The 23,559-nt window shown below is 57.5% G+C and overlaps 2 protein-coding genes across 14 annotated transcripts in view; one reads left to right on the top strand and one right to left on the bottom strand.

Moving 5' to 3' along the window:
* The window catches only part of ADAMTSL2 (ADAMTS like 2), a 29,466-nt gene extending 16,556 nt beyond the window's left edge, over positions 1–12,910 (top strand). For 8 of the 11 annotated variants that reach the window (XM_068914825.1, XM_068914826.1, XM_068914823.1 and 5 more), the window contains 8 exons: positions 2,447–2,550; positions 4,295–4,421; positions 6,529–6,742; positions 8,733–8,888; positions 10,487–10,657; positions 10,835–11,011; positions 11,564–11,708; positions 12,066–12,910. In XM_068914825.1, coding sequence (XP_068770926.1) covers positions 2,447–2,550; positions 4,295–4,421; positions 6,529–6,742; positions 8,733–8,888; positions 10,487–10,657; positions 10,835–11,011; positions 11,564–11,708; positions 12,066–12,184 — 1,213 coding nt within the window. In that variant the 3' untranslated portion in view covers positions 12,185–12,910. The remainder of the gene's footprint in view (positions 1–2,446; positions 2,551–4,294; positions 4,422–6,528; positions 6,743–8,732; positions 8,889–10,486; positions 10,658–10,834; positions 11,012–11,563; positions 11,709–12,065) is intronic. The other 3 variants (XM_068914827.1, XM_068914829.1, XM_068914828.1) reach the window with 3 other exon arrangements.
* The window catches only part of FAM163B (family with sequence similarity 163 member B), a 33,889-nt gene continuing 23,122 nt past the window's right edge, over positions 12,793–23,559 (bottom strand). For all 3 annotated transcript variants that reach the window (XM_068914836.1, XM_068914834.1, XM_068914835.1), the window contains 2 exons: positions 15,579–15,694; positions 12,793–15,259 (listed from right to left, as the gene is read on the bottom strand). In XM_068914836.1, the coding sequence (XP_068770937.1) occupies positions 14,870–15,259; positions 15,579–15,671 (483 nt within the window). In that variant the 5' untranslated portion in view covers positions 15,672–15,694 and the 3' untranslated portion in view covers positions 12,793–14,869. The remainder of the gene's footprint in view (positions 15,260–15,578; positions 15,695–23,559) is intronic.

Below are 23,559 nucleotides of genomic sequence, written 5' to 3'. Positions count from 1 at the left end.
CGAAGGACAGGGACAAGGGCTGTTTTGCGATGGCGGGAGCGTTGTCTTGCTTTGCCCCTCCTGGAGCAGTTAAAGCTTGTACAGCCGGGCGCATCCAGGCACCTTTGCTGCTTCAGCCTTGGCCCGTGCTGTTGCACCGCGAGTAGCCAAGGCTCATCCTACTTTGGTCAAAAATAAAAAACGAAATAAAAATCAGAAACGTGAACCCAGAGCTTCCGCGCGTTGGAGTTTGTGTGCGTTTGTTAGGATTATTTTTCTGCTACAAGGATGATTTCTTGAAGATGAGCAGCCAAAGCGTCAGCTGGCCCCGAGGTGGCAGCTTTTGCCAGAAAAGGATGTCGTTTCCCCTGCCCCAGAAACAGGTTTTGCTAGAAATCAGCAATGAGGGCTGACTTGCATCTTGCAAAAATGGACTGGTGCTAATTTTGGGCGCTGTTGCTCACGTCAAAGTGGATGCAAAGTGCAGGCAGCGAAGAGAATACTTGACTTTGTTAATAACAATCATAATAAGAAAGAAAAGAGAAAAACCCCCCACCACCTTTGTAGAACAACTTGCTGCTGTCTGCATGTAGAAGAAAACAAAATACCAGTGTTGTCTCCTCGAAATGGTAGGAGAACTAAGTGCTGCCCCATGACCAAATGTCTGCTTTATCTAGAGCTTGTCCCTGTGACCTCACTGCCCGTAGAAGAAGTTCTTTAGGGAACATCACACACGTTAAAGGGACACTGTTGAAGGGTTTTCTATCCCCAGCGGTGATACAAAGCCTCTTTTGGGGTGCACGGGGATCGGGGAGCCACGTGGATCCCAGAGGTCAAATTCTACCGTCGCTTCTGCTGGTTTCAGCCTGGCGTGACCTCCTGGGAAGCGGTGGAGGTGAAACCGGGAAAGGGACTCCCGGTCGCTGGGTAACCTGGGATTTGCTTTGGTGCTGCTGAGAGCAGGGTGCAGTCCACAGGAGCGAGGCAATACCTTCTTTTTCGGGGCAAACGAACATATACGTAAAAAACCCTAGATGTTGACCACCATTTTTAATGGGCCTTACTGAACACGGTTGCTTCGTGAGCCCTGTCCAGGCTGAGCAGCAGCAGTTAGAGAAGAGATGATGATCATCAGGGCTGAGCTGGTGTCGGTGGATGATGCGGGTCCCCAGTCCAAGCTGTTTTGGCAAGATAAAGCACTATTTATAGTAGGCTAAGGTTGTTATTTTTACACAAAAACAGCCGCCGCGTTCATTTCAGTCCCACTTCAAACGCAGGAAATGACCCTTTGCCAGAACGACAGAGGGAAAATTATCCGGGAAAATGAGACTGTTGTTTTTAATTCTTCCAGGAGACCGTTGCTAACAATGGAAGGAGGGTGGGTCTGAAAGGAAAACTACTGGATTCTCAACAGTGTCCTTTTAAAGATTTATTTGGTAGACTAGACCTGAACTTTTTCTTACGACCACATAAATAAGGCAATTTCAGAGCTTCTGCTGCCTAGAAATCATACGAGCTGCATATCTTGCCAGGCCAGAGACAGCTGGATGTCAGGATACAACCTTACGCACTATTTAAATCAGTACAGACATTTCAAGGGTTTGAACAAAGGTACGAGACCCGAACCGAAGCCTTTTGTTGTAAAGGTGCAGTATCCCTGATGTATTATAACAGTGCCGTACGTACCTATGCGCTGAACTGGGCGAAGCTGTTATCCTCGGTTTTACGAATGCTTGTTCATACGTCAGGATGAACCCGTTATTCCTTTCCCAGCGGCGTTACGTGTGTGAAGGCAGGCTTTCCTAAGGGATGCAAATTGCATAGCAAAAATTAAAGAATCTAGCGAGAGCGACCCAAGTATAAGCAGAGCGACAGGTAGGCGAATGGCAAGCCTTTGTGTTTAAAAGCAGGCTGACCCGCTCCCGGGCCATGCGTAGGCTGTAGGAAAGAGTAAGCTGGTGAGATGCGAGCAGCCGAAAAGGTTGGAGGGAGTCTGTGCTCTGCCGTCTCCGAGCAGCAAGAGCCGGCGTGCCAGCTTGGACCTGGTGTCCCAGGGGAGGAGATACTGCACCTTTAGGCGCTGTACGCCGAGGGCCAGGTGTATTTGAGCAGAAAAATGCAAACTTTTGTTAAATTCTGAACTGTTTCTACTTGTGGGTATTTTTATCCCATTCTCTCTATTTCTAGACAGTGGAAGCTCTGCCTCTAACCGGGCTGGGGATTCTACTTGGGGCTCAGGACAGGTATGTTGTTAAACAAACCGTAAATTAAACGAACCATAAATTAAAAAAAAAAAAAACTAAAAAAAAAAAAATGAACCCGACCGACAAACAAAGCAAATCCCCCCCCGAACCCAACCACCAAACTGCAACCTGATCGCAGCGATGTGTGTGTCTGACGTGACGTATCGCAGCTCTCCTGATAAATGCTTTTTTTTTTTTTTTTTTTTTTTTTTGCTTATCGCTAGAAACAGATTGAAGTTGTTAAGAAAGGGCCAAGGTGTGAGTGCGGCTGACATGTACAGGTGGAAGCTTTCCTCCCACGAACCCTGCAGCTCTACGTGCACTACAGGTAGCAAATTCAGCCTCTGCACAACCGCTGCAATCGCCTGGTGTGTGAGTCGCTTTGCTGCCCGTTAGCGATGGGAAGGACCGGAGGACGTGGCGGCGCTCCCGCGGGATCCCGGGCTCGCTCGCGCACGCGCGCCCCCGGCTCGTGCTGCGCGCGTCCGTCATCCTGCAAAACGCAGTCCCCTTCGGTAGCTGTGAACGTGGCTTTCGTTTATGAGCCCGGCAGGGACACGCTCAGGCTCGGTGGGGTCCTAAAACCTGCGCTGGGTTGGAGCATGCTGGTCCGTGAACCTGAGCAGCCCTGAAGGGAGGTGGCTGAAATCTCTGCAGCCAGCTGGGTTTTGCTTTTGTTTTTGCTTTTCTTCCCCCCCCGCTTTTTTGAACGTTACAATGTTTTTGAAAGCTCGGCTTCTTTCTGACTGTGACATTTTTGAAGACTGTTCAGCTCTGGCAGGAAACAAAGTGGCATTCGTGTTTAGGTTTTTTTTTTTCCTTTTCTTTTTGTTTTGGATTTTGATTTTGTTTCTCCCATCCCTCCTCCTACCCGACAGTCTGATCTCAGCTATGATGGTGCAAATCCGGAACAGCAACATAGACGTCAGGGATACCCAACCTGGCCTCTGTCCTTTTGGCATAAATTCTCCCCCTTTTTGCCCTTCCCAGAAGTTTCCAACCACCTGATCTCTGTCCTCCCTCGCTGCCTATTGCTTAGGGGGAGGAAAATCGATGGCGTTTTCCAGCTCCTGAGAAACCCGTCACTTGGAATGAAACGCGCACCGGGGTAGTACGTTCACCCGCACCGTTTCCCAAACAGCCCCTTCCCTGAAATAAAGCAGATACTTCCTCACTTCTGCAGTTAGAAAGAAGGAACAAAGGGTGAAGAGGAGGTTACAATCTCTACGGGATGCTTTTTAAAAGAACAAATGCACAGGTTTTATTTTTTTTTAAGCGTGCCAGAGCTTTTGTTCTTGTCCTGCAGGCGCTTTGCACGCGAGGTGCAGGCAGCAGGCGCTTCGCAAGCCGCCCTGTCCCCGGGATCCTCTAACCCCTGTGCTCGAGGACAGTTTTGAGTTCTTTGATCCCTTTTGAACAAATTTTCCCCTTGACTGGGACGGGCTGCTGTGCCCCAGCTTGCAGCCAGCAGGGCAATATTTTACTTAAATCTCTCCGGTGTCGTTACCTTTTCTTAATGACATATCGCAGAGAAGCAATACAATGTCAAGATCTTTTTTTTTTTTTTCAGCTTCATGCAAACCATATGTTTCTGAGAGCTGAAATTCTTGTTACCTGTAGCCAGAGCAGCCTCCTGGTCCCCGGCCAGGTCCCAGAATGGACTTGGCAAAATCTACTCTGCAGGGGGGGAAAGGTCTCCGTGCGGCGATGCTCGCTTTCCGTGCGGTGCCGGGAGGAGGAGGGGAGGTCCCGTACGAGAGCAGCTCCGGGGCCGAGCGTGCTGCGGGTGCTTTTTGGGTTGCTGGGCTGAGGGATCGGCCAGGCAGGCTCGGTGCCCCAGGCGTTTCCATTGCAGTCATGCTCTTCGTGTGCTGTTGCCGGTGGCAAGCCCCGCTGGGTGGCCCGGGAACTGCCGCCTCGGTCCTCCCCCTGTCAAGTCAGGCCTGCTGCTTCCCGTCGGAAGGAAGTTTTGGAAAATGCAGCTCCAAAAAGAAAAAAAAAAAATGTTTGCATGTCAAAATCGCCAAGCGTCCTTTGTTGTGTGTGTGTATGTGTGTTCTCTTTGACACCAGGAGTGATGTCCACGTATGCTATGTGTGTGCGCTATGACGGGATCGAAGTGGACGATACGTACTGTGATGCCATGACCCGTCCCGAGCCGGTCCATGAGTTCTGTGCAGGGAGAGAGTGCCAGCCCAGGTACACCGCGACGCGGGGCCCCGCGTTGCCTCTGCGGGAGAAATACCGGGGCGGGTGGCGTGGATTTATTGGCGGCGGGAGCAGGGATGGGGCAAAGACCCTGAGGCTTGGGTGCTCCTGCTCTGTGACGTGCCAGGGCACAGCCGGGCTTTCGTCCCGATTCTCAACTGCTTGGTTCAAGATGCTGGGTTATCAGAGCAGCGGCAGAGGCTGGGCCAGTCGGGAGCCTGTGCTGGAGCTCCTTGGGAGGGTTTTCCTTCTGATGCAGGTTTTTATCCGAAAAGCATGATTTGCCGCCCTAACCCCAAGCCCGCCGTTCCCATGGGGGAGACTGCTCGATTTCCCTCCAGGTCCAGTCCGTGCGACTCGGCGCGTTGCTGATGCTGGTCGCAGGGACGTGCTCGTTTCAAGGCTCGTGATAGTGGTTACGGGCAGGACAGGCCAACGTCCGTCCAAGAGGAGACGACTGGGATGTTCCCGGGTGTCAGGCTGCTGACAGGGCAAAGGGAGAAGTAAAACTGCCTAATACATACCCTGAAATGTTTTGTGCTATTTACAAGTGAAACTAAGGTGCGAGTGATGTCCGGGACGTGGTATAGCCCTGCGAACGCACAAAGAACGCTTGTTTTCATCTCGTGTAATTGTAAGCGGCATCTAGCGCAGCTGCGATGTTGCAAGTTACTGGCTCAGCGAAAAGGCAGCAACGTCCCACTGTGAAGCCACTATAGCTTTGGACCATGCTGGCTTAATACTCAAAATTAAATGTATTGTGGTTTTGCCTGACTGCTCTCTCGCTCCTCGAGCAAAGGGGAGCGTGAGTAAGGGGCTCTGCAGGAGCTGGTCCGTTGCCGATGCCTTGACTCAGCCCCAAGGGACGTTGCTTCCCCGGCCCGCGGCTGGTGCTGGCTGATCCTTTGGTTGTAACTCAGCAGGCGGCGTGGGGAGCGAAGGGCCGGGCAGCAAAACTGCAGGGCTGACAACAGGCCAGGTTGCAGTTCAGCCCTGAAAAGCGTGGGGAGGTGGATGGTGCTACTGCGGGGAACACACCCGCTCTGGAGGTACCACGGGGACCTTAATCTGTATTTGCATTAACTTTACAATTTGTTAGCGCAAGCATTAGAGCTCTTTTCACGCGCACGTTCTCCCACAGGCCTTTTATAAAAGCAGCCTCTCCTTATAGCCGTGTTGTTCTCGCTCCGTGGCGCTACTGCTGTAAAGGAGAAAAGAGCCGGTCTGTGATTTAGCAGCCCCAGAGCGACTGCAGGGCATTGGCGGGTGAGGGAAGGAGCTGCCGGGAGCTCAGAGCGGAGCATCCTGGCACGCGTGCTTTCGTTTAGGCAGGTGGGACGCTGCGTGGGTGGGAATTTTAATTTTTGCTTGTGCCAGAGCTGCCTGATCTAGGCAGAGAAGATCTTGGTTTCATCTCTCTCCTGAATTTCGGTGGCACTTGCAAATGTGTGACATTGCCCTGTTCCTGCCCGCAGTGTCCGGCGCGTGCTCCTCGGCGGGTCCGCGGCCGGGGACATGGCTTTCCTGCCCGGAGAGCAGGCGTCCCCTGGAGCCCCCGGGGCAGCCTCTTCTTTCCAGGAGTTATGACCTCTGTTTCGTTTAGATTTTTATTCTTCACATCAGAATTACTGCAGCGTTACTGTACTATAAAAGTCTAGACTAGCATAAGAGCCCTTTTTTATGTCCTTCCCCTGGATTTCGAAGCGTCTCCCCAGTTGTAAGCCAAGAGAGCGGTGTCAGGGGACGGGAAAGGACCGGCAGGGTCTGGTTTCGCGTCCTTTCGGGACTACGCAGCGCTCGCACACGTCCTTTTCTCACCGCACGGGCTCGTTTTTCCTCTTGGCAACCTGATTTTAGCGTCCGCCAGCACAGGCGTATCTGCGCAGCTTGCCGTCTGCGGGGTGGAACGATGCCTAATCCTACCCCGTGGGGAAACCTCCGATACCTTTACAGCCTGATTACGTGTTATTCCTATTGCAGCAGCCTCCCTGCAAGCATTAAGGCGCCCTGGGTTGCCGAAAGGGCCTTTCCCCGCTCGCCCGTGGCCCCGCGGCGCGAGCGCCCGTGCTGCAGCGACGGCCTCTCTTGCTTTTCGCAGGTGGGAGACGAGCAGCTGGAGCGAGTGTTCCCGCACCTGCGGGGAAGGGTACCAGTTTCGGATTGTCCGATGCTGGAAGATGATCTCTCCTGGTTTTGACAGCTCTGTCTACAGCGATCTCTGCGAATCCGCTGATATTACCAGGCCCGATGAACGCAAAGTCTGCAAGAATCCCGCCTGCGGGCCCCAGTGGGAAATGTCGGAGTGGTCAGAGGTAAATCCCCGGCACTGGGCGGCCCGGGGGCCGCTGGCAGCGCCGGGGGCGAGCTCGTGTGTCGCGTGTGTGTTTGCCCGGTGCTTTTCTGGATTTGAAACTCCTCCATGGTGACTGCACGCTCCATCCACGCGAGCCTTTTAAGGCACCGGCCCCCCTCGTTGCACATGGACCAACGTGAGCCAGCAGTTTTTTTTTTCCCCCTGAAATGCCCCCCTGGCTCCCCTCGGTGGGGACGATGCCACTGCCCTCGGTCCCCCACAAGCTTTCTAAGCCCTGGGACGGCAAGGCGTTGCTCCTGGAGAGCGGGCAGGATGCTGGAGCTGAAACGCTCCCGCCGCTGTTTGCTTGCCGGGGCCAGGTCCTGGGCTCCCTTTGCAGGGGCGGCCGAAAAGCTCCCGCGCCGAGCTTGTCCGTCCCCAGCCGCTTCAAAACGTAGCGTGGGGGACCCACCTCGTACGGGAGTCGTGTTGCCATAAACTTCCCTTCCTCGTCTCCAGTTTCACTGCACCACAAGGAGAATTTAAACCCCTTCGTTGAAGCGGTGCCTTAAGAAAACGGCTCAGCCGGTTGGAAGATGGGTTTTATCACCGTTTTCGGGGTGGCCTTAGTTGCGCTCTTGCCTCAGCCTGTTAGCTGACGGGTGACAGCCTCTGCGACTTGTGCCGGAGGCCGGGACCCCCGAGCAAGTCCGCTGGCTTTCACCGGCCTCCTCCTGGACTTGCCCCCGCGCGAAGGGGCGCACTCGGACGCCGCGTCCTCCCGCGGGAGGATCCGACTCGCCGGGGAGTTGGGCTCCCAAAACGCTTCTTGTTCGTAATTTAAACGTCATCTTTTCCTCCGCGAGCCGGGGCCCCGTCGCTGCGCTTGCCGTTGCGCTGCTGGTGGAAAGGCTGCTGCGGTTTCTGATTGTTGTTATTATTATTATTATTTTTTTTTTAGGATGTTTTGACTTTCCCAGTCGGGTAGAGAAAAGCTCCCTGTGCATGTTGTAGCGTGCTATTTTGACTGGCGCAGCAAACCGGAGCGGCTTATGCTATAGACTTCCCTATAGCGCTCCGGTATTGTCGGGGACGGATTGCTTGAGACGATCCCGGAGTAGGTCTGTCCCGGCCAGCGGCAGAGCTAATCTAATTTGGATCACGGCTGAAGGCGGGTGCCAAGTTGGCTCGGGATGTGCGCATAAAAAAAGAGCACGTTTCAGAGGCCGGAGGATTAGCGTATCGGCGCGGGGCGTCTGAGCGCTGTGCTGTTGACGCTTTTCGCGTGCGCGCGAGACTGCAGTAGCTCAACCCCCGTCTAAATAGCGTCACTGGGCTGCGGAGCACCAAATGCAGCCCCGGTATAAAAAAAATCTCCGTCGTGTGGTTTGGTGAAAGCATTCTCGAAGATGCAGCAAGTAGCCCCCCCCCACCCCGTCTCTAAGCTGCAGCCTTTGGGCTCTGCGCGGGCGTTTTGGGTGCTCCGGTGTTCGGGCCTCTGGCTTCTGGCGCGTGCGGGTTGTGCAAAACTGTGGTCACCTGGAGGAGGAGCGGGATTTCGAGGCGATGCACGGCGTGGCGGGACCCGGCTCTAGCCCAGCTCCGTGCCGGCGGGGTGCAAGGCTGCTCTCCGGCCGCCCAGGCTTGTCCCGGTGGAGAGCGTCGCTCAGCACCGGGGCAGGATTTAGCCCCCCCGTACCTTTGAACTTGTTTGCTGAAACTGGTCCGAGCTGTTTGGGGTTTGGAGGGGCGGCGGGTGGTTTGCTGCGGGTTGTTTTACAGACAGAGTCATGAACGTGTTTTCGTTGTGCATTTTTAGAGCTTCATGTTAAAAGCTTTAAAAAAAAAAAAAAAAGCAGCCCCTAATTTATATCGCACCTTAAACCAGAGGACGTGGCGGCTGTCTGGGCCGCGGGTGCCTTCCCCGTGTCCGCGGGGCGAGGCAGGCGAGCAGCCCGGCGGCGCAGCCCCCGCCGGATCCCGGCCCATCGGTGTCTCTGCCCCGCCAGTGCTCAGCCCGCTGCGGAGAGAGGAGCGTGGTGACCCGGGACATCCGCTGCTCCGAGGAGGAGAAGCTCTGCGACGCCAGCACCCGGCCGCTGGCCGAGAAGAACTGCACGGGGCCGCCCTGCGACCGGCAATGGACCGTCTCGGACTGGGGACCGGTGAGACCCCCCGGGGGGGCACGGGCGGGCGGTCACGGCCCCGCTTGCGGGTGCTCTGAGCGGCACCAGCCCCTGCAGCATCCTCTGCAGCTCGTGGGCCCCGTTGCAACCGCGACCCTACGCGTCCGGCCCCGATGCCCTCCGACGGGGCACGGGAACGAATCGGGCCGTGCATTTGCGAGTTTTTTTTATTTCATTTTATTTTTATTTTTTTCCCCTGCTCCCTGGGACCTGCCCGGGTGGGAGGTGGTGGCCGGGGCAGGACATCGCCGGCGTCCGGGCCTGGGGCTCTTGGCCAGCTCAGGTCTTTGCTCGCCGCCTGCCCGCGCCGCGCTGCAGCGGCGTGCCGGGACCGTAAGCTTTCCGAGGGCTGAGCAGCCGCGTCCGCAGCGTTCGCGGGGAAAGCGGAGGGAAGGAGCGAGCTCAGACACCGCAGCAGCCGCTGGTGTCTGGGAGCGGCTGGAGCTCCGGCGCTTAGTCTGGGGGTCTCGGAGCTGGCCCTTAACCTGACGACTTTCCCTCTGTGCGGGGATTGTGACTTGTTAGTTGTAGCTCAGAAACCCGGCCTTGGCAGGGCCTGCCTGGCTTCCAGTAACACCCTTGTCTCCAGCGAGCGCAGAGCGCTGTCTGCAAAGTCCTCGCAGCATCTCCGCTCAGCCAGCCGGCGCGTAAGAGGGAGACGGAGGATGCGTGGGGAGGAGATCACGGCTGTCATCGCCGCGCGGGGCGGGGAGAGCGGCGGCAGCCAGCTCGGCTTTTGCAATCCGCGGGCCCCCGCAGAGTGATTTGTTTTGCACTTGGGTCCTCCCGCCCGGAAGGCGAGAGCCCAGGAGTCCTGCGCGGCTCCCGGGGCCACCGGCCCCGTCTGCATTCCCAGCCTCTTGCTGCGGCTGAACGGCTTCCAGCCTTGGGTCCTTCCCAGCGCTTCCCGGCGCTGACACCTGCCGCGCTCGGCCGCCGCTCGCGGGAGGGGCGGCCGCCAGCGGGCCCCGCGCCATCCGTCCGTCCATCCGTCTGCCTGTCCCGCAGCCTCTTGTTTGATTAAACAGCTGAGGGGCTGGCGTCCAAAAAGAGGAAGGAGTCAGGCGGCCCTCGCGGCGAGGCCGGCCGCTCTGCCGGCGGTGCGGCGCGCGTCCCGCCGCCCGCCCGGGGCGCAGGGCACGGCCGGGCACCGCGGTTGGGCGTTTTGGAGCTGGGGCTCGGAGCCGCTGTCCTTGCCGGGTTGCTACCTGGAGAGGCGGGAGGACTTCAGGGCTGGCTTTGGTTTCCCTCGCGTTGGGGGGCTTCCCGCCGCTCTTGCGCATCCCTGCCGCTGCGGCCGCGTCCCCGTCCCCGTGCCGGCGGGTCCCCGCGGCGCCGGCGGGTCCCTCGCCTCCCCGACGCGCCTCGACGGTGCGCCTGCTCCGTGCTCAAAAAAACGAACCGCTCTTTGCTCTTTCCTCCCTGCGCGTTTCTGCTGCGGAGACACCCCCCCCCCCAAGCTATTTTTACCTCCGTTTTGATTCATTCCTCTTGGCTAAAAACAAGCAGTTTCCACGGCGGGGTGGGGGGGGACCCGCCTGCCCTCACCGCCCCGCTCCTCCGCCTTCGGGTTTCAGTGCAGCGGCGGCTGCGGGCAGGGCAGGATGATCCGGCACGTGTACTGCAAGACCAGCGACGGGCGCGTGGTGCCGGAGTCGCAGTGCAGCCTGGAGAGCAAGCCGCTGGCCATCCACCCCTGCGGCGACAAGAGCTGCCCGGCGCACTGGCTGGCGCAGGACTGGGAGCGGGTAAGCGCCGCCGCCGCCGCCGCCGCCGCGCGGTTCCCCCCGCCACCCTGCCCTGGGGCCCTTCGCCGGGGCCACCGGGCTCCCGCCGTCTGGCTGGGGCCGGGGGGGGGGGGGGGCGCACGCCGGGGCGCTCAGCCCCTAAGCCCCGGCCCGCCGTCGCCGGCTCTGCCCTCGCAGTGCAACACCACGTGCGGCCGGGGCGTGAAGAAGAGGATAGTGCTGTGCCTGGAGATCGTCAACGGCAAAATCAAAACGCGCAGCGCCGCCGACTGCGACGTCGGCAAGAAGCCGGTGGAGGAGAGCACCTGCTTCGAGCGGCCGTGCTTCAAGTGGTACACGACGCCCTGGTCGGAGGTGGGCGGCAGCCGGGGCTGGCCCTGGCCTTTCTTTTCCTTCCTTCCTTTCCTTTTTTTTTGCCCCCCCCCCCCGGCCAAACCCCGTCTCTCTCTCTTTCTCCGCGGTCCCTCGGAGCTGCGAAGGGCGCCGGGGGGCTCCGGCCCCCGGGCCGCGCCGTTGCAAAAGACCCCGTCGCGCAGCCCTTCTGCTTTAGTCTTTGGTTTAGTCTTGAAGACCGCCCTCGCGGCCCGTGTTTAGCCGGGGGAACGCCGCAGCGGGCGCCCGGCGCGGGGCAGGGAGAGGGTGATTTCGGCAGGCGGAGGAGGAGGAGGAGGCGCCGCCGCCGCGGCCCCAGGGGACGGGGGCATCGCTGCTCCCCGGTTGCAGCAGCCAGCAAAGCCCGAGCGAAAGGCCAGCGGGGCACGGCGGAGACGGGGCGGTCAGCAGAGGGGGGAGAGTCGCTGACGGCTCCAGCGAGCTGGTTTTTAAGCCGGTCCTCGCTGAGCGGAGACGGCGGCGGGCGCTGGCCTCACCCCCCCACCCCTGCTCCCACCCCGCTCTGCTCCCCAGTGCACCAAGACCTGCGGCATCGGCGTGCGCATGCGAGACGTGAAGTGCTACCAGGGCAAGGACATCGTGCGGGGCTGCGACCCGCTGGTGAAGCCGGTGGGCAAGCAAACCTGCGACCTGCAGCCCTGCCCCACCGAGCCGCCAGGTGAGCGAAAGCGGCACGCTCTGCTTAATCCTTGAATCCTATGGATTTTAAGCAGAATATTGCTTGAAATGCAGCTGCGCGAGGAGGTGTTCTCCCGCTGCCCGTGCCCGCTGGCGTCGTGCAGCTGGGTCCCCCCCGCGCGCCCCGGGGACGTCACCGCTGCGGCGCGACGGAGGGGAGCTGGGAGAGGAGCCTCGCGCCGTGGCTAAGGGGGAAGTGGGCGCTCTCCGCTCGTAGAAACCATGGGGAAAAGCAGTTCAGCAAGGAAAGGAAGAAATGCATTAAAGAAGTTGCCTTTTTTTTTTTTTTTTTTTGCTTTTCATATCTTTTTGCCTTCTCTGCCCTTCTCATCCCTAGACGACAGCTGCCAGGACCAGGCGGGAACGAACTGCGCTCTGGCCATCAAGGTGAACCTGTGCAGCCACTGGTACTACAGCAAAGCCTGCTGCCGCTCCTGCCGGGCGCCCCACTCCTAGGGCCGGCCGCTGCCTTCTGCTAAGGATGCCCTTTTTTTTTTTTTCCCCACCCTTACGAGGAGGGACCGACCTCGTCCCTCTCTCTCTTCGGTGCCTCGTAGCGGCGCGAAGCGGCGCCGGCATCACTCGGCTGCGAAGCTGCCGCGACAGCTCCGTTGCGACTGTATATTGGTAGCCCCGGATGATCAGAGCTGTACATAGAATCGTGTATATATGATTCGTCCTCCTTGCAAACAGCCACTTGTTTTACGAGGTCTCATCCTTTGGTTGCTTTTACCTAAGCAAGTTCTCAGATTGATGATACCAAGGCGCCAGCCCTGCGAACCGAAAGCACCGGTTTGTTTTCCTTTGCAAAGGAGCCTAGTACCCGTTTCCTAATTTATCCCCGAGACCTTGCGTTCTATCTTTAGCTGCATTTAATGTGGTGGGAAGCTGATTTTCATTTGCTAAATGAACTCAAGCCCAAGCCCTTTTTTTTGTAATATGTAGGTGTATACTTTTTCAGAGAATTTTATCTTATAATCGAATGTTAGTTCCATAGTCCTTACAAAAAAAAAAAAAACCCATAATGCTGACATAGTGTATATAATATGGAAACATAACTGCACTTTATATCACAAAAAAGACGTGCTCTTTTTTAATATATTTGTTTACAGACAGTGAACTTTATCCATATAATCATTAATTTGTACTCATATGTATATTTTAATAAAGTTGTCATATTTATGGTGGTATAAGAGGCTTTCCATGCTCCCACGGGTGGCTGTTGCTGCAGGCGCGACTCGCTGAGGCTCCCTCTGGCTGCGTCACCCCTCTCGGAGGCAGGGAAAGTCCTGCTCCTACCGTAACTTTTGCAAAGGATGCCACGCGTTACAAGATGCGAGTACAAAAAGGTCAGCCTCAAAACCCACGTCATAGTAGTTTATTTTATTTCTTTTTTTTTTGCTTTTTATTTTTTTATTTTTTTGCTTTTTTCTCAGTGATTCCAGAAGTCCTGTACAACAGTTCACCGTGTGACGGTTAGTGAAACAGTCAGTCGTCTGCTTAGTTTCCAAGCTACACTGGAAGGGGGGGAGGGAAAAAAAAAAAAAAAAAAGGAAAAAGGAAGGAAGGCAGGGTGGAAAGATAAGTACGGTCACAGGAAATGCAAAGAATCCAAACTCTAAATGCATTTAAACAAACTGGAGTAAGAACTGTACAAAGTAGAGCGGCGGCGGCGGCCAGGTCCGGCGCGCGGCGGGCGCCCGCGCTGCCCCCCGGGCACGCGGCCCGCTGAGAACCAAACCCAGCATCTTCGACACCTAAGAAACCGAGCCCAGACCCCCCCCACCACCCCGAAAACCCCCAAGTCTATCTAAGATACTCATTTGCAAAGACGGACTGGTGCTTCAAAAGATTTCCCGTGGAATTAAAAGCCCCCGAAGTCAAAAGCCAGAGACCCAGCCGGGCCAGGGCCAGTCTTTACAAGCCGGCGGCGCTGAAGTCTTCTCATCGCCTCTAAAAACGCAACCTGAAGGCGAGCACGGCGCCGAGGCTGTTCGTCTGCCTGCAGCCGTCCGTCCGTCCGTCCGCCGCCGCCGCCGCGGAGCGAGTCCTTCCGCGGTTCAGAGCGCCGCTCGGAGCCTGGGTCGGGCCGGGGCCCTGAGACGGACGGTGGTTGGCGAGCCCAAGGGGGGCATTGCAGGGGGCGGAGGGGAGGAAAGGGAGACCCCCCCCCCCCAACCCTGCCCACACTGGTCCTTGCAATATATGAGCGATGTGGGACTGAAATAACCACCTCTGTCCTTTGGCCCCCGCTGAACACAAAGGGACCTTCGCTACCCGCTGGGCTGCCGGCAGCCCCTGCTGCGCTCGGCCGCCCGGCTCGGGGCGGCGCTGGTGGAAAAAGCAGCGGTGCCTTTGCCTAAATCGAAACTGTATTCCTCAAGGTGGGGTGAGGGGGATTTTTTTTTTTTGTGGCAAGGTGCACGCGTGGGTGCACACGCACACGCACGCTCGCTCACTTTTGCAGCCTCCTGCTCAGCGCCCAGCTCCCTAGCTCCGAAATAGTAGATGGCACGATTGGGCGAGGGGAGGCTGCGGGTATATTTTTCCCTCTGAACCCGCTCGGTGCATCATTGCCGCGTTACCTAGAAGCCCGTCGGCCCCTCTGCGCGTTTGCGCACCGGCTCCCCCAAACCCTTCCCACCGGCAGGGCCGCGGCTCAGCTCTGGCGGCCTCCCGGGACAGGGGCAGGCTGCGCACCCACCGGCCATCCTAGCCCGGAGCGGGCTGGCGCCCGTGACCCATAAATAAATGCCCAAATTGAGGGGGCGAGCGCGTCACTCGGCGCGTGCGCGCGTTTACTATTTATAAAAGGATGCACGATACCAAAATCCTCTTTACAAAAACAAGCCCCCCAAAAAAGCAACAGGGAGCCTAAAAAAAAAAAAACCCCTTTGTGTCCCCACTGCCAGCGTCCTCGTCCTCACACCTGCTTTTTTTGCTCGCCCTTTCTAGACCAATTCGCCATGTCGCCGTCTACAGACCGTAGCAATACATTCTTTCTCTTTTCCCTCTTTTTCGAAAACACTCCTAGACTTTCTTTTTTTTGCTGTTGCTGGGTTTTTTTTAAACTTTTCCCTGCCGTTAAAAATCCCAGGCGGGCAGAGGCCAGGCCCCCCCCGCCCCGTCCCCGCACCCCGCTCACACGTCGGTGCTGATGCTGCGGCTGCGGGAGAAGGCTTCGCGCATGGCCGAGAGGCGGTTGGGGTTGAGGGCCTGCAGGCTGGCCACGCTCACCGGCAGGTCCAGCTCGTCCTGGCTGACGGTGGTGTAGCTCACGCGGTCGCCCCCGTTGGGCAGGTCTTCGGGGGGCTCCTGCAGGAAGAAGGTGGGGGGCTCGTAGGGCGAGCAGCCGGGGCAGGGCGGGCGGCCCGGCGCGGGCGCCTTGCCGAAGGGCGACGAGGCGTAGAGGGACGGCCCGTTGGTCAGCACTACGTTGCGGTTGCAGTGGAGCGGCGGGATGTGGGAGTGCACGGCGAAATCGGGCTCCTCCTCGTCCTCTTCGGACTCATCCTTCTTGCAGCAGTAATACTGAAACGGGAGGGCAGCAGGAGGTTTTTTTTTTTTTTTTTGGGAGGAGGGTGAGGTGCTTTGTTTGCCAGCTTTGGTGCTGGTGGTGGAAAAAAATACCCTTTTCTGGCTAATTTAGGGCTCGGCTTGCTCCCTCGTGGTGCAGAGGACATTGCCCCATCAGTGTCTAGGAGCGGCAAGGCCACTCCAGCACGGCAGCAGGGTCCCCTTGGTACTTGCAGCAGGAGCCCGGGGGCTCCCTCGCTGCCCCCCCCCCCCCGCCGGGGGCTGTGCAAGAGTGCAGCCCTGTCCATGCAAGCGCGCGGCGCCACAGCCTTACCTGGAGCCTACAGTAGCAGAGGACGGCGATGATACAGAGTAAAATGACAGTCGCTAATATTCCACCTGTGATGACCACGGTCCCGGCTGTCATTCGCCCTCCTCTCCATTAACAGCCTGCAAAACAGAGCACGGGGAGGGGGTGATGGGGTGTGGGGGCCGCCAGGCTCAGGGCGGCATGGCCGGTCCCAGCTCCCCCTCCTCATCCCCAGCTCCTGCAGTCCAGCTGCTTCTCCAGGGTCCTGACCCGGCTCGGGGAGGACTTGCTCCAGATGGGAACGCTGGGGACGTCATCCCCTCCGCGGGGCGTGCTAGTGGGGGGCATTGGCAGAGCAGGACCAGTGTATCGCTTGTGTATATAGGGGTATATATATCTATAGTTATATCTATATTTGCAATATAATATATTTTTCATAATAATATGTTATAATAATAATTATAATATATTTTCATAATAATATATTACATAATAATATATTCTTAATATCTCATTTACGGCTTGGCTTGCTTTCATGGTGCAGAAGACATGGCACCACTAGTGACTACAAGCAGGACGAACAGCACACATACGTTCACTACATATAAACTAGATGACATACATATAAATATATACCCATTAAACGTATACAAAAACATATATTCTATGCATGCAGCACAGAATTATAATAATTTTAATATATGAAGTATAATTATATCCAATAGAGATATATTTACTTTTGTAAGAGAGAGAGACTTATGACCGCGAGTGAAGCCCGTACCGGTGGCAGCTGCTGGGGGTCGGGGACGTGCGCCCCCCCCCGGCCCGGCCCGGCCCGGCCCGGCGTCGCTCCGCAGCCCTTGAGCGGCACCAGCGCCGGGGTTGGCCCCGCGCGAAGCGCCCGGAACGAGCAGCGGGGGCGTATTGCGGCCACCGCCTTTGCAAGCGCTGGCCCCCAGCTCGCCCTCTCGGGTTCAACCAAACCAAACCAAAAAAAAAAAAAAAAAAAACCCACCCCAAACCAGCCACCGCCGCCTCGAATTACTTCGGCAGCAGAGAAAAACGCACCCGTATCTGTCAGGGAGTTAACCGGCTTCCAAAGAAAATAAATCTCCGGTGTACTCTCAGGCGCTTAACGTCCTGCTAAAGTTGGGCAAGCGCTGAATGGCTGAAGCAGCATCGCGTCGTTAATGCTGAGCGGAGCCGCAGCAGCGAGCGCAATTTATAGGTGCGCGGGGTATAGCGAGCGCCGGGCCGGCCCCGGCCTCCAAAACGCAGCGCAGCCACCGCTCGGGCCGGAGCGAGACCCTTTGCACGTCGCTCCTTCCCCCCTCCGTAACATACTTGCCTTATTAAACCTGTGTACCTGGAAGCATTAAACCCGGCAGCGTGCAAAGGCTGCCGGCGGGGAGGGGGGAGAGGAGCATCGGGAGGCCCACGAGCAGAGCAATTCCTGTCTAGACCTCTTTTTTTTACATTTGTTCCTAATTTCACGCTCCGCAGGCTCCCGGATTCATAGATTTAGCAATAAATATCCTGGTGAAAGGAAGTGCTTTGCAGCGCCGCTGCAGTCGCGGAGAAAGCGTGCCGAAGCGCCGGTATGAGGAGCGCAGCCCCCCCACCCAGTGACACGGCGGCCCCCTCCTCGCCTCCGGGTGACGTCGGGAGCCCTAGAGCCGCTGCGGCTGCCCGGACCCCTCTGCCCCTCGGCCCGGCCTCCGTGCTGCCGTCCTGGGGTCCACACTGAAAAGGCGCCGGAGCAAGGCGGCATACGGCGCTGAAAACGCGCCACTTGGGCCAACGGCTGAAAAAAGCAAGGAGGAAAGAATATAATGAAATTGTTTTAATCCCTATCACAGGGGACAAGCAGAGGCAGCCCCCCGCGAAAGCCAGCAAAGCTGAACGCTGCCCTGAGCGAGGGAGAGGAAGGGCTCGGGGCAGCCGAGGCGCCGCGGGGCAGGGGCTTTCGCGTGGCCGCAGCCCGCCGGCCCCGTTCCTACGTGCCCGGTCCCTGCTGCTACACAAACGCCACGGTGGGTTCAAATAAAGCAGAGCCCTACGTCCCAGGACCCCGGAAACTGGTACATAAGCTTGATGGCAGACTGCTTTTTTGTTTTTCGTGTATGTAACATGGGCATGATCTCCAAAGACCCTCTAAGCGGGGCTGTGGTGAAACTGGTGGCTGGGGAGTCTGGAGGGCGGGAGCCGCGGCGTTATGCTCTGCCCCAGCTTTGGGACACCGGTGTCGGATGTGGAAGGGACGGACGCTTGCCAAGATCACAACAGCTCCAGGGACACTGGTCCTGGCACAGGAGCAGTTGGATGCAACCAATTCCTGCCTCCCTCCCACCCTGCTTTGCCTTCACAGGGCGCGAAGGACAGTTAATGCCCCAACAGCCCCAGGCCGTTTCACTGCACTCTTGCTACAAGCTGCTCTCGGATCAGCTACCTTGTTTTAGAAACGATCCCTTACAGGTTTTACCAAGACATCTACCGATGCAGCTATGGCGCTCTGGAGGGCACCATCCCTGCAGCCCACCAGCAGCTGGAGAGTCCTCCTCCCCCCCCCGGGCACGGGCAGGTGGCGTTCCTGTTCACTGCAGCCTTGAAAGACGAGAGCAGAGCTCCCACCAGCTCCAGTCCTGGACTGGTGGTGCCTGTCCTTGTTGAAACACCCTGGGCATCCAAGCCATTGTGACCAAGGCCTCTTTAGGACATAGGCTTTGAGGTGGCTCTTCCCATAAACCTCGTCTCTCCCTTCTGCTGGGTTTGCGTGTGCTGCCATGAGGGACTGCAGGACCTTCCCGGCGTGCTGGAATCCAACCCAGGCCCCATAAATCACGGGCATTTCTGGTCTCACTGCAGAGACTGCTTCTGAGTGGAGAAGCCTCCCAAGGACATGGCTCCTACCCAAGCCCGGGTGAAAGGGGGAGTGGGGGAAGCTTCATGCAGGCAACAGAAAATAAGACACCACAGAATTGCTTTTGAAAATGCAGAAAGGAGAAGCAGGGGGAGAGAAATCACCCCAAACCACCACCCAGCAGCAGCAGCTCAAATGAACCCCCTGGACTGTCGAGCCAGCCTGGAGGCACCTTGCTAGTGGCCTGGTGCTGAGAGATGCTGCTCACATCTGAATTTCATTTCTCAGCCCCATGGAGAGCTCTCCTAGGAAGAGAGCGCCAGAGCTGTTGTGCAACCAGAGCGGCTCAGAGGAGGCCTGTGTGGGAGGAGGACTTAAAAGCAGTTGGGGGTGGCCTGAGTTAAGACTCAGGGGCTTCAGTCAACTCCCCCTGGCTAACTGTGGCTCTGAACGCAGAGCACCAGGTGCTGGAGCGCTCCAGCCTCGGCCGGCCCCTGTGGACCAGCTGGACCCTGCCTGCTGGCAGCTGCAGGAGGAGGAGACACCCAACCACTAGGGAAACCACATGGAGATTTCTTTAGGAGCCCCTCAAGTGCCCAGTTAAACCAGCTCTGGGGATGTGTAGCTGCAAGAACAACCTTCAGGCCAGACCTCTAGATGAACGGGGCCTCCAGCCATCCGATCCCACCCCGTCCTGTCCCATCCCATCCTCGAGCCCAGGGCATGAGAGCCACCCCGGAAGCCTTTTGCACTAGCTGCAATGGCCATCATGGCAAGCACCAGAGATCAGGCCTCAAATGGGCCCGAACTATGTTTGTACAAGGAGAGTGTCTTAACTACTCAGAGTTGTAGACCACAGTTTGCCCTACACAAGTGGCGCTACCTGCATTTTCCCCAGGCCAACCCTGGGGTCCTTGCTTCCTCCTCAGCAATTTCCTGACTCTTCCATACACAGCTAGCCCTGATGCCAATCCTTCCGATCAAGCCTCGCTTCAGAAGAAAAGAAAAGAGATCAGCGAAAGGCTGGTGAAATGGGAGCGCACCTCAGCAAGCCCCCGGGCGCGTGGGCGGCCGTGCCCGAGGCAGGACGGCCGAGCTGGGCAGGCCTGTTGCTCCTGCCGTCCACCCCAGAGCTGGGTGCGTGCAGCACTGGGGAACGGGGACCTTGGCCCAGAGGCGGAGGGACAGGTCGTAACAAGAGAATCACACTATAACAAATTGGCCCTCTTGGAGGTAAAGCCTGCCAGGCCAGACCCTGTTGCCACCCTGGTCTCACAGCAGGTCCCAAGGCTCTGTCCAAGGGCAAACCTCTGACAGCATCAACCATTAACAAAAGCCTTTGCCCAGCAAGCAGCCACCAGCCTGGGTGGTGGGGAAGCAGCAAATAAGTTAGAAGCCAAAAACAATTTGGTGGCAAATATGGCCTTATTTCTGCATTTCCCCCAGTTCCTGTAATCCTACCCAGTCAATGAATAAGAGCAGGGCTGCTAGGAACAGCCGGGCGGCGTGCCAGCAGGAGGCTTTGCATTTATGGAGCCAGCGGACAGGGCAGCTGCCAGAAACACAGGCGGAGAACGTGGCTTTCCATATGAAAAACACTTTAGGCAGAAGGCCTGCATCACTTCTGTTTGCTTTCTCTCTCCTCCTCATGACGGCAGCATTTCTGGCCCGGGGACTGATGCTCTGCGTAAACGGCAGGGATTTAAACAGCCAGGATTTACCACCGGCAGGCCGGGAAGGGGTGCGTGGGGAGGCAGTGCGTGTGCACCCACCGCTTGGATGAGACCAGCTGAGCACCCCCCTGGACCTCAACACCAGGAGAGGACCCTGCATGTCTTAGCAATCAGCGTGTCCGCATCGCAGCATGGTGCTTCCCGTGAGCGAGTCCCCTGTGTCTCCTGCTCTCCCGTACCCCAAGTTCCCATTTTACGAGCATTAAATCCGCTCCTGGCCTCCCCACTAACGCAGTCCCCTTAGCTCCAGCCTCTGTCCCTCGGGACGTGCTGGTTACGCGCAGGGGTCGGGGGCTTTCCCTACCCTGCGGTTGTGCCACCGCTGATGATGCCTGGAACAAGAAGGGGTTTTGGACGTGAGTCCTGGGCACAGCGGGAAGGGCTCCGGCGCCGGGGAGATGCAACCACGTCTGAGCTGGGCGCACAAGCTGCAACACCGCTGTCAGCTTTTGGGTGACAAATCAGAACGGGAAGTAAAGATTTTTTTCACACCGGCCTGAAGCTGCTGGTCTCTTTCTGGTGGCCTTACAGCAGTGACCTGGTTTGAAATTAATTACCGACTCAGCTGACACTATTACGGAGGCAATTTCTAGACGGGTGCTCAGCTGAGACTGCGGTAGGACCCACGTGGCTTCACCCACCGCTGGAGCGTCCCCAGCCCTCCTGCTTGCTAGAAGTGACTCTGACACCGACGCTCCCGCTAACGTCCAAACCGGAAACAATACTTTCAAAAGGCAATTTATATACAGCGCCGCAATAAATTATTCAGCAGATAGATAGGCTCTCGCCGGCGTAGCGCTGAGCTCTGCAGAATAGGATCTCAGCCTCCTCCGGGCTCCTGCTAGTGATGACGCACTTTGGGCAAGGGTGGGAAGGCAGCTCGGGGAGGCACCCGCCGGGACCACGGCTCACGGAGACGCCGTGGGGAATGGCAGAGGGCGGGAGGAAAACGCCGGCACTCCTGAGGACGTGGCCTGAAAAGCTAAGGAGAGCGGGGGGGTGGCGAGAGAGCCCGCTGCTCTCCGTGCTCTCGCTCGCTGCTTGCAGCTCCTGGGGCAACAAGAGCAAAGCCTCGACGTGCAGCAGGCGAACGCGAGACCAGCGTCGGGTACAGCCGAACAGCCCAAGATAACGCCCCGGCTCCTCGGGAGCGCTCCTCAGCTCGCCGTTTCGCAGCCAGGAACGCTCCGCCGGTGCTGCCGGAGCAGCAGCATCGCGGGGTCGGCCTGGGAGGGCGAACGCACACCGACAAACGTTGCGGCAAGTCTGGCCCGTCTGCGGGTCCTTCTTATCGTCCAGCAGAACTTCATAGCCTAACCCAGCGCCGCAGGGCAGCCCGAGAACCCACAGAGAAGCTGTTGTCTCTCTGTTAAGCTGTGTAAGACTCGTCGCTACGCTGAAGACAGGCTGTACGCATACCCCTGCAGGTGTCACTGTTAGCAACCGCGCTGCCGAAGCCGCCGGATTATATTCCGGTGCGAGAGGAGCTCATCAGGAAGGAAATCCAGGAAAGGAGGCCCCGGCTGTTCACGGGATTCAGCATACAACAACAGCCACTCCGAACCTTGGGTTTTCCTGAAGCACGGCTTGCAAGAACCACAGCAAAACTTAATAAAAAGCAAAAATCGGTGGGCCAAATAGGGATTCTGGCCCCCCTCCTCCCCCAAATTATCGTTATTATTTTTTTAAGTGGAAATTGGCTCTTGCCGAGCTTCTGATTTTTCAGCACACGTAGCCAGGCTGCCTTCAAAGCGACTCGATCTCGGGGATTCCTGCCCCAGCATCCTGCAAGAGGGAATAGGCGCTCCGCCGTAATGAGGCAATAATGTCATTTAATACGACTAAATCACGCCTAATTAAAAATAATATTTGCACAGCTCATCACAGCGGCACGGAGGCTTACTAAGCACAACTCCAGGCATGAATTTAAATGACTGCAGACGCTAACCGGAGCGCCACGGTGCTGCTGGGGATGGGCGGAGGGGAGGGCAAGCGCCGAGTGCCCTGGCCGGTGCGGTGCGGTGCGCTGCCCTCGGGAAACCTGCCCCTGCCAGGGCCCTGGGGCCCCCCCGAGGGGCTGCTGTCTCTGCCCAAAGCGAAGGGGGACGGGGTTTGCAGACACTTCAGCATCGCCTGGCGAAAAGCAGGGTGTAATAACCCCGATCTATCCTTTGCCCCACTGTAAAAACACACGGAGCGTGGCTGAGGTCAGGGAGGAGAAGAGACGTGCCAAAAAGCATCTGTCAGGAGGGAAGGAGAGCCAAAACCACCCCTTCGCGCGGGGAGAGGCTGCCTGCCGGCAGCAATCCTGCCGCTGCCCAGCGCGCCCGGCAGGCCGGGCTGGAGGGAGGAAACTCTACCGACTCGCTGGGTAAGGTCAGCAGCGGGAGGTGATATCTCACACCAGGCAAACCAACGTGCCTGGGAAGGGAAAAAGGCACTTTCACATTCACAAGTCCTTCGCACGAGTCGTGGGTGCCTGAACGCGGCCCTGGCTCTTGCCCGGTTTGCAGCCGCCGTCCCTGTGCAGCCCCCAGCCCCTGCACCACGCAGCCCGAGCGCAGCCGGAGCCAGCGCGGAGCACCGAGCGCTGCCTGCTCCAGTGCGTCCCCGCCAACCTAGCGCCGGCCTCCGGACAAAAATTAGGCCCGAGGAAGCAGCCGGTGCAGCTGTGACGGACTTGCCTCCAGGTCTGCCCTGGACACGGTGATCGGCAGCGGCAGGGGCTCTGCCGTCACTCCGCCAGACAGTCCCTGTCAGGCTTTGAGAGCTGTTATCAAACCACAGCAGAGTTTTACCTTCAGCAATCCCACCTTTCACAGCCCAAACAGTCACACACTGCATAAGCAGCAGGAATTATTTCCATACATCAGCTGGAAAGCAGGCAGTAATCCAAAACGCACATAAGCAGCCTAAACTTCAAAAAAAAAAGAAAAAAAAAAAAGACAGGCCTGTCTTTCTACCCTGCATCATTTAATTACCTCCTGAATTAAGGCTTAGTCAGCCTGAGATATCAGCATCAGGGTGAGCAGCTCTTGGTATTACCAACTTGAGATAAGCTACTGCAATCACTGCTAAGTAGGAAATAAGTCCGAGGGTGGGAAACACACAACCACCAGGACACTTCTCCTGATGGGGCTGTTTAGGGAACCTCCTCTGGCCCACCTGAACAGCTGGTATTAGTTTACTAAGAACTAACAATAAGTCTCAGTTCTGACTTGCACTTTTTCCTGTCCAGTTCACCAAACGCTCCCCAGGTGCTGCCTCCTCCCTCGCCATCCAACGGGATCGTGCATCTCAGCCACCGAGCGAGCAGCAGTCTGCTGGAGAGCAGCCTGAAAGATCAGAAGGCCTTTAACTGTTAGAAAACTGCATTGAAGTGACACACTAAAGGTGGAAGAAAAAAAAGAAA

The sequence above is a fragment of the Struthio camelus genome, chromosome 20 (assembly GCF_040807025.1).
Source record: "Struthio camelus isolate bStrCam1 chromosome 20, bStrCam1.hap1, whole genome shotgun sequence".
NCBI lineage: Eukaryota > Metazoa > Chordata > Aves > Struthioniformes > Struthionidae > Struthio > Struthio camelus.
The sequence above is the reverse complement of the archived record's forward strand: the minus strand, read 5'-3'. Positions and strand labels throughout refer to the sequence as shown.